We start from the raw sequence: 10,000 nt of genomic DNA, 5'->3' as shown, positions 1-10,000 counted from the left end.
CAGTACTAAGCAAGATGACCCAAGATCCAAGCAGAAGACATCTTTATTTCGACACAAAGCAAAGAACCTTAATGAAGGTTGCCGAATATAAAGTTCATTCGGCTTGTGTTGCCAATTAATCCAAACCAATGCCATAAAATTGGTCATATAAAATAAGAGAGCACTATTTATTTAGGAGAAGGGATATAGCTCAGTGATTGAGTGCTTGATTTAATCATAGAGTTGGAAGGGTCCTAAAAGGTCATCTAGTCCAACCCTTCTTTTTTCTTTTTTTTCTTTTTTTGCATGAAAGCTCTGGGATGCCTCATTTTCCAAGCATTTTTTTTATTTTCTTCTCCAGTAATTTGCTATCTCCCTGTTTTTGTTTTATGGCATCCTTATTTATTTTGCTCTGGAGTGGATTGATTTAAGCCAAGGAGATTTAAATCTCCCAAGGTGAGGTGAGGGGTGGGGGGGAGAGATGGTTTCATAGTTCTGGAATTGGGTTTAGACCTGGAAGATCTAGCTTCAAATCCCCACTCAGCTACAAAGCTTTCTTGGTGACCTTGGACCAGTCACTATCTCTCTCACCCAGTAGTAGTTGGCAACCTTCAGTCTCGAAAGACTCTGGTATCGCGCTCTGAAAGGTGGTTCTGGAACAGCGTCTAGTGTGGCTGAAAAGGCCAATTCGGGAGTGACAATCCCTTCCACACCGGGAGCAAGTGCAATCTGTCCCTGGTCTGTCTCCCTGGCTATGGGCCTTCCTTCTTTGCCTCTTAGCCTCAGACTGTTGGCCAAGTGTCTCTTCAAACTGGGAAAGGCCATGTTGCACAGCCTGCCTCCAAGCGGGCTGCTCAGAGGCCAGGGTTTCCCACCTGTTGAGGTCCACTCCTAAGGCCTTCAGATCCCTCTTGCAGATGTCCTTGTATCGCAGCTGTGGTCTACCTGTAGGGCGCTTTCCTTGCACGAGTTCTCCATAGCGGAGATCCTTTGGGATCAGGCCATCATCCATTCTCACGACATGACCGAGCCAACACAGGCGTCTCTGTTTCAGCAGTGCATACATGCTAGGGATTCCAGCACGTTCCAGGACTGTGTTGTTTGGAACTTTGTCCTGCCAGGTGATGCCGAGAATGCGTCAGAGGCAGCGCAGGTGGAAAGCGTTCAGTTTCCTCTCCTGAAACTCCTGAAGCGTTCAGTTTCCTCTCCTCTCGCCTACCTCACAGGGATGTTGTGAGGCCCAAAGAAGGGAAGGAAGGAGGAGGAGCAAAGGAGGTTCATCACCTTGGAGGAAGAGCGGTACAAAAATGTGAATTTAAAAAAAAAAAATATAAACCTGGGAAACAGTTGAAATCTGTGATTTAAATCCGTTTCCCGGGTTTATTTTTTAATTTCCCATCTTCTCAGTCGCGGATGCCAACCAGTTGTGCCCTGAGATTTATTGGTTAGCATGAAAAGCTCTATTTAGTCGAGGTCTGAGAAGTTGCATTCAGGATCTTTGAGTGCGGAGCCCGCGCGTCTGCTTGCGACGAGGGAGAGAGCTTGTGCGATGAATGGCTCTCTATGCGCTCCTTTGCCTTGAAGGCCGAGGGCCAGACAAGAGGAGGGGGGGAATGGACAGAGGAGGGCTCCAGTGACCCAGATGCAGACCCCCTCCAGGCACAGCTTGGGAAACCGGCTTCTGAGGAGTTAGACCTTGGAGGCCCTCCAGGGTTTCAGATCGATGCTTCCGGGAATGGAACCCAGGGCTGTCTCGGCAGAGAGCGGGTTGGTCGATGGCCAACTTACCAGTCCTCTCTAAACCAGGCAGAGGTTTGTTCTATGCGCTGAACATCTTATAAATGCACAGAAGGAAGTGGGTTTCACGTGACGATGCTTTGTTAGACGGATGGTGTAGTGGTTTGGGAGGTGGACTTAGACCTGGATGATCCAGGTTCAAATCTCCCCTCAGCTACAAAGCTTCCTGGGTGACCTTGGGCCGGTCACTTTCTCTCAGCCTCACCTACCTCACAGGGTTGTTGTGAGGACAAGAAGGAGGGGAGGAGCAGCTGTGTAAACCGCTCTGAGCTCTTTGGAGGAAGGGCGGTATAAAAATGTGAATGAATGAGTGAATGAATAGACCAGTGGTTCTCAAACTTTCAGCATCGGGACCCACTTTTTTTTAATGAGAATCCATCAGGACCCAATGGAAGTGATGTCATGACCGGAAGTGGCATCTGGCAGAAAAATTAACAATCCTAGGCTGCCAACCTACCCCCACTTACCCAGGAGTAAGTCCCATTTACGGTCATTGTTAAAAGCATAGACGTAGAAGCCTGTTAAAAGTACAGATTCCCTCAAATGTCACAAACCTGAGTAGCATCAAGTCTCATATTGAAATGAATGGGGACCCGCCTGAAATGGTTCGCGGCCCACCTAGTGCGTCCCCCACCCACAGTTTGAGAAACACTGAGTTGGACCATTGGTCCATCTATCTCAGTACAGTTAAGCCCCCAGTGTACGTACTAGATCTGTTCTGGATCAAATAAGAGCATCAGAAGAGCCCTGCTGGATCATGCCAGAGCTTTCTGGTCCAGCTTCCTGTATCTCACAGTGGTCCACCAGATGTCTCAAGATGAGGGCCTCACTGTGGCCACTGTATCTCACAGTGGCCCACCCAAGGGGTTGAACCTGGCACCTTCTGCCCGCCAAACCGGCTGCCCTGCTTCTGAGCTTTGAATCGCGCTCTGTATTGTTTCACATAATGACAAATTTCATAGAATGCTAGAGTTGGAAGGTGTCCTTGAGGTCATTTGGTCCAGCCCCCTGCCTGTTGGAGGCAATTCTCCTAGGGAGGGGGAATTCACCACCTCCCATGGCAACCTGTTCCACCGTTAGTTCCATAGAATTGGAGGGAGCCGAAAATCTAGTCGAACCCCCTGGCTGTAGCAAGCAATCCTCTTAGAGCATCTCTAGGTGCCTCTTGAGGATCTCCAGTGAGGGGAAATCCACCCCTTCCCTTGGCAATCTGTCCACTGCCAAAGCACCCAGAATTTTTTTGAAAAAATCCAATGCAAAAATGAGGGGGGGGGGATTGAAAACTGGAAACAAGCAAAGCGTTTGGATGGCCTCTGGGTATGAATTGCTGGGGACTGGGAGGGGATGCTGGTCTCACTGGCCTTCAGGAGATGCCGTTGTCTTTGAAATCCCCAAATCCATTCCAGGGTGGGCTGATGTTTTTTTGCCCTGTTGCAAGGTGTGGGGTGTGACTACAGTGGCGTAGCTAAGGGGGGCAGGGGGGGTGCATTTCCCTGGGTACCATGCCTTGAGGGGGTGCTAACTCGCACCCCCCCCCACAGCAGACCCACTGCAAAAAAGGAGGCCTCCTGAGGTTGCACCCCGGGCGGGGGGGTTGAAATTTTTTAACCCCCAGTTGCCTGATGCACTTGCTGTGCGACCGAAACGGTAGGAGGGCCTCGCGGAGGCGCTGTTCGCCCTGCCCAGAAATACCAGGCGCTGTTGACATTTGGCGAAACCCTCCTCTTCGGAATCCATGTCGGCTCCTTCCGTGAATATCATGCAGACGGATTCCTTCCCTGGTGGGGGAAAAAAGCATGGAATGCAGCCTGCACAATGCCGCAGTGTTTTTTGGGAATAAAGCCGCTTTTTTCCCGTCCTCGCCCCCTCCCCACTGCCACAAAAGGAGCTTTTGCAGAAGGGCGGGGGCGGTTCCTGGGTGGGCGGGGGGGAGACTTCCTCGGAGTGCGCAAGGTGTTATTAAATGCAGATGGCTTCGAGTTGCCCAAATGGGGGGTGGAGGAAGATATCAAATGGAGCCATTTTTGCTAATAGACCTGCTTTCTAATATCCAGATTAATTGACCTGAAAATCAACGTATAGGTTTGTGTGGTTGCATTTAAAAGGCAGAGGGGGGCCGCCTCGTACAATCGCTGCTCTGTGGGGCTGTTGAACCCCTCTGTGGGGCTGTTGAATTGCTGCTCTGTGGGGCTCTGTGGGGCTGTTCAGGAAGACTGGTTGGCAACCTTCAGTCTCGAAAGACTATGGTAGAAGCCTACAGCACCCGGTATTCCCAGGCGGTCTCCCATCCAAGTACTAACCAGGCCTGACCCTGCTTAGCTTCCCAGATCATGGTAGAAGCCTACAGCACCCGGTATTCCCAGGCGGTCTCCCATCCAAGTACTAACCAGGCCTGACCCTGCTTAGCTTCTGAGATCAGACGAGATCAGGCATGTGCAGAGTAAGCAAAGGAATTCTGTTTCAAACATTAGGCTGTGCGGAATGAGTTTTTTTGAAACCCTTTTGGGGCGGGGAGGAAGGCCGCAATTCTCATTTTCGAGGGACAGGTCATGGTTTTCTTGCATGTAGAGATCTCTGTCGGCAACCAGGCTGCTGTAATAGTTTGTGGGTTGGACTTAGACCAGGAAGATCCAGGTTCAAATCCCCGCTCGGCCTCATGGCTTCCTGGGTCGACCAGTCTTTCTCGGCCCAGCCTACCTCTCAGGGTTGTTGTGAGGGCGGGAGGAACCCTTTACACCACCCTGAGCTCCTTGGAGGAAGGATGGTATGGAAATGAAAAAGAAATAACGCTTTGATCTGTGTTGGCCTCATTGGATGGTTGCCCAAAGGTCCAGAAGGGTCGGTGGTTGGAGACGGTTGGGGCTCACCAATCATGGAGTGCTAAGAATTGGGACCTTGGAGATCATCTACTCCAACCCTGCCTTCCTCGGTGCTGATAACTGCGGCAAAATTCCTGACAGGTGTCTTGGTGTAGGGGGAGGGCCCTCTGAGGGTTGCTTAAAGCAGGGACCAGCCGTGACTGTGCAGTGTTCAAGGGTCAATCTGTACCCAAGGTAGCCCCCACTGGTAGGGCACTTTCCTGATGCCCCTGTTTCCCAGGCCCCACACCCATGCTTGGCTGATCCTTGAGGCAGGGAGGGACTCTATTGCTGTCAGATTCTCCCCACCATTGTCCAGCATGGACCCACAGAGCAGTTTACTGGAAGATTTCGGGGGGAGTGGACTGCCTTTGCCGCCCTGTCCTGCATGTTCTATCCTCTGTCACTTCCACACTGTCCCCTGGTGAGCATCCCCTCTGAGCACTTCCTTATGTGACGTCTCGGAGTGAGGCACTTGGGATGGCAAAACTGTGCCAGGGAAGCAACAGGCCGTTTTCCTGGTGCAGCTCCTGCCCATCTCTCCTTGGGGTGTCTGCATGGAGGAGGAACTGGGATCCATCAGTTGTGCCCGTCTTGGGTGACATCTTCCTCATGGAAGGCCTTCAAGCAGAGGGTCAACAGGAATCGGTTTGCATTGCTCGAGGAAGAGTCCCTGCTGCGGGGCAGGGGGTTGGACTAGATGACCTCATTGGAACCCTCAGTGATTTCAACTCAGTGATTCTACGATCTGAACCAGGCAGGGTTTAGGGGTTGGGCCAGGTGGGAGGCCTCCAGACGTATGTCTGACCTGTCCTGGCCAACACCGGATGTTGCTCCTGCCGAGACAAAATAGGCATGTCAAATTTGTCTGTGGGGGGGGGGGATTTTTAATGTGTCTAAAATGACTTCTGGCTTGGCCGCCTTCTCCTCTGAAGTGTTTTCATCTTGAAGGATGAAGTGTGGGGGGGGGGGAAGACGATATAATCGAGCCATTAACAGGACTCTGTGCGTGGGGGGGGGGGGGAGGAATTGGGCGCCCAGAAATTGTTGACCTTTTCTTGGAAAAGCACTCAACGGACCCTGCTGTTTGGCAGCCATGAAAGGGGGACATTGTCAGGAGCTCCGTTCTATAGACGCATTGACCGGCAGGCAAAGAGGCCTGTCGCACTGAAAGATTTCATTCTTGCACACTCCAGAGCATGGCTCGCAGCCAACTGACATTATGCGCCAACTTTTTTTTTTTTTGGCATCCTATTCCCCCCCCCCAACCCGCTTAATACCTTCCATCCCTGCTACTGGTTAGCTAAGGAGGTTCACATAAGAACAGCCCCACTGGATCAGGCCATAGGCCCATCTAGTCCAGCTTCCTGTATCTCACAGCGGCCCACCAAATGCCCCAGGGAGCACACCAGATAACAAGAGACCTCATCCTGGTGCCCTCCCTTGTCAGCTGAATATAAGAACAGCCTCGCTGGATCAGGCCATAGGCCCATCTAGTCCAGCTTCCTGTATCTCACAGCGGCCCACCAAATGCCCCAGGGAGCACACCAGATAACAAGAGACCTCATCCTGGTGCCCTCCCTTGTCAGCTGAATATAAGAAGAGCCCCGCTGGATCAGGCCATAGGCCCATCTAGTCCAGCTTCCTGTATCTCACAGGGGCCCACCAAATGCCCCAGGGAGCACACCAGATAACAAGAGACCTCATCCTGGTGCCCTCCCTTGTCAGCTGAATATAAGAACAGCCTCGCTGGATCAGGCCATAGGCCCATCTAGTCCAGCTTCCTGTATCTCACAGCGGCCCACCAAATGCCCCAGGGAGCACACCAGATAACAAGAGACCTCATCCTGGTGCCCTCCCTTGTCAGCTGAATATAAGAAGAGCCCCGCTGGATCAGGCCACAGGCCCATCTAGTCCAGCTTCCTTTATCTCACAGGGGCCCACCAAATGCCCCAGGGAGCACACCAGATAACAAGAGACTTCGTCCTGGTGCCCTCCCTTGTCAGCTGAATATAAGAACAGCCTCGCTGGATCAGGCCATAGGCCCATCTAGTCCAGCTTCCTGTATCTCACAGGGGCCCACCAAATGCCCCAGGGAGCACACCAGATAACAAGAGACCTCATCCTGGTGCCCTCCCTTGTCAGCTGAATATAAGAAGAGCCCCGCTGGATCAGGCCACAGGCCCATCTAGTCCAGCTTCCTGTATCTCACAGCGGCCCACCAAATGCCCCAGGGAGCACACCAGATAACAAGAGACCTCATCCTGGTGCCCTCCCTTGTCAGCTGAATATAAGAAGAGCCCCGCTGGATCAGGCCATAGGCCCATCTAGTCCAGCTTCCTGTATCTCACAGTGGTTTACACGGAGGACACCAGGACTGTCAGGGGTGCGCACTGCAGCAGAAAAGGGAATTAACTTATTCTACTTTCTGAAACTTAACACTGCAAGCCTCATACTTAGAACCTCTTACCCATTGAGCTCCATAGGACTTACCTCCACGTAAGCATGGATAGGATAGCAGCCTCCATGGAACCAGTTAGGGGGCGATTCGATAGTTGCAGTGGTTCCCAAACTTTTCAGCACTGGGGCCTGCTTTTTAGAATGTCGGGACCCACCGGAAGTCGTTCGTGATGTCGTGGCCAGAAGTGACATCACCCAGCGGGGAAATTTCATGACAAAATCAAATTACTTCAGTAAATTGACAGTGTATTTAAACAATAAGTTTAAATACACATTTAAACAATAAGTTTAAACTTTTATTTAAAATAAAGAAGAGCCCTTCTAACCCTCCCAAGCAGTTGCTGATCTATTAAAAAAAAAAAAAAAATTTCCCAAACATCCCAGAGGCTGCAATCCTATCCACACTTACCCAGGAGTAAGCCCCATTGACCATCATGATTAAAAGCATACCAATAGTAGCTTGTTAAAAGTACTGCCACATTTCCCCAAATGCAGTCACATACCATGGGAGCATCGAGTCTAATAGATTAAAAAACAAAATATACATTGGAACAAATGGGGACTCACCTGAAATTGACTTGTGGCCCGCAGTCCTGACCCACAGTCTGAAAAACACTGCTGTAGAGCAGGGGTGTCCAAAGTTTTTGGCAGGAGGGCCACATCATCTCTCTGACACTGTGTCGGGGGCCGGGGAAAAAAAAGAATTAATTTACATTTAAAATTTGAATAAATTTACATAAGTTTACATAAATGAATATATTAAAGATGAACTTGTGTGAATGAATGAAGGTCTTGCAATGAAGGGCAGGAGGTCTGGTCTAGAGGGTAGAGCCTCCATTTGCCTGAAGATTAACATCCACAAGGTCGCCAGTTCGAGGCCACCGGCACCGTGCGACCTTGAAGCAGCTGGCAAGCTGCAGCTGAGCTGTTCCATCTGCTCTGAGTGTGGGAGGATGGAGGCCAGAATGTGAAGCCAGATCGGAGTGCAACACCTTGAATGTGGTGGTTCTTGAAAGAGAGAACCTTCTTTCAATTTGTAAAAATCCCTGCGTGGATTTAATAAGCCTGCCTGTGTAAACCGCCTTGAATAAAGTCTTGAATAAAGACCAAGAAAGGCGGTATATAAATACTGTATATTATTATTATTATTTTGCAATAGCTCAAGGCCTATAAAAGGCCTTGCACAAAGCAAGGCTGGCCTTTTCTTTGCTGCTGCTACTGCATCACAGACGTGAAACAGCAAGCAGTGGAGGAAGCCTTCATCCCACAGCTCACGCGAGAGGTCAAACAGTCGGTCTCACACTGAAAGCAGTTGCGTCAGGCCAGTGTGGGCTCCAGCAAGTCTCTGGAGGGCCAGAGGCTCATTGGAGACTGGGGGCTCCCTGAGGGCCGCATTGGGAGTCCTCAAGGGCCGCAAGTGGCCCCAGGGCTGGGTTTTGGGCACCCCTGCTCTAGAGGATTCCCTATTATAGGATTAGACGGGGGCTGGACTAGATGACCTTGTGTGCACCCCTCCCAACTCTGTGGTTCTATACCTGACTAGGTGATTGTTCAGGGCACGGCTGGCCCAACACTTTTCCATGCTGCCCCCCCATGTCCACCACTTCTCCCATTCAAAAAGGGGGAAATGGAGCAGAAGTGGGTGTGTGGAGGACAGAGTGGTGGCCTAGAGTGTCAGAGAAATGAACTCTTATGCCCTTCCTGTACCAGGCAGTGCAATCCTAAGGAACAGGCAGGCCAGTGGGCCTGCGCACTTTTTGGGCTGTCTGAGGCTCGGCCCGAAGCAAGGGTAAGCTTTTCCCCGCACCCCGGGGAGAGCCGCAACACCCCCAATGGGGCTCCTTGGATCTGGGCCACCTAAATCGGCGGCGCATATCTGAGCAGCCTGGGCTGCCCGGGAATGGGGCTAGAATCTGGCATAAGTGCCAGATCCTGATTTTACCTCCTGCTCCCACCCTGGAGGAATGCCCTCCGCCCACCTGCCCTCCCCACAGAGGACCTGGAGGTCCTCTGTGCCCCCCCCCCAGACCTCAGTATGCATGGTTTGGGGATCCACAGGGGTCTGGGAACGGACCTCCCCCCCTTCGTGGATACAGAGGTCCACCTGTACTGAAATGCTGGAAAGGCAGGTTCTCTCCCACTATTTCTCCGGGACCTGCTAACTCTGTCCAGATTTGAATCTATGGCTTACAGAAGACAATGGCATAAGCATAGGTTTTAGGATATTTGGGTCCAAATCCTAACCAACTTTCCAGCTCTGACATAGCTCTGTCTGTGGGGCACGTGCGGCCTCCTGCAGTGGGATGGGGGGGGGCAGTCACGGAGGCCTCCTCAAAGGAAGGGGCTGTTTGTTCCCTGACCTCAGAGCTGCATTGCCCTTAGGTCGGTGCTGGAAAGTGGGTGAGGATTGCGCCCTTGGAAGCACAGAAACTTACGCATAGATTCTTAAATCTGTATTTTATAGATAGTTATGTCTACTTGCACACTTAATGGTTATATATACCTTTTCATTCCCTCCCCTTTTTTTATAGAATCATAGAGTAGGAAGGGGTCCAAGAGGTCATCTAGTCCAACCCCCTGCCTTAGGCAGGAAATCCTTAGGTAGGAAATCCCAATTTCTTTATTTTTTTCTTTGTTTAGCAATTACATTATTGTTTTATTTATTCACTTCATTTATACTTTTTCATTCCCCCCCCTTTTTTCATAGAATCATAGAGTTGGAAGGGGTCCAAGAGGTCATCTAGTCCAACCCACTGCCTTAAACTGATAAAGAAATTAAAGAGCATTTCAGGGTTCCCCCTTCTGTCTTGTCTAACCTCTGCTTTCTCTCCCCCTCCTCCCAGTTCTGGAATATGTCAATGTAAAGCTGGAGCGACGGGTTCGAAGTGTGCGCAGTGCCAGACCGG

General features: G+C 50.9%; 2 protein-coding genes and 1 pseudogene across 2 annotated transcripts in view; 1 reads left to right on the top strand and 2 right to left on the bottom strand.

Moving 5' to 3' along the window:
• NOTCH1 (notch receptor 1) overlaps positions 1 to 10,000 on the bottom strand; it is a 787,535-nt gene that overhangs the window by 520,227 nt on the left and 257,308 nt on the right. The gene's annotated exons all lie outside the window — the stretch shown is intronic.
• Positions 1 to 10,000, top strand: part of MEGF9 (multiple EGF like domains 9) — a 66,994-nt gene that overhangs the window by 44,157 nt on the left and 12,837 nt on the right. Inside the window, exon 3 of the mRNA XM_066610608.1 lies at positions 9,938 to 10,000. This exon is cut by the window's right edge and continues 77 nt beyond it. Coding sequence (XP_066466705.1) covers positions 9,938 to 10,000 — 63 coding nt within the window. The remainder of the gene's footprint in view (positions 1 to 9,937) is intronic.
• Positions 4,115 to 4,228, bottom strand: LOC136635673 (5S ribosomal RNA; annotated as a pseudogene).

The sequence above is a fragment of the Tiliqua scincoides genome, chromosome 16 (assembly GCF_035046505.1).
Source record: "Tiliqua scincoides isolate rTilSci1 chromosome 16, rTilSci1.hap2, whole genome shotgun sequence".
Taxonomy (NCBI): Eukaryota; Metazoa; Chordata; class Lepidosauria; order Squamata; family Scincidae; genus Tiliqua; species Tiliqua scincoides.
This window is presented reverse-complemented; position numbering and strand designations above follow the sequence as displayed.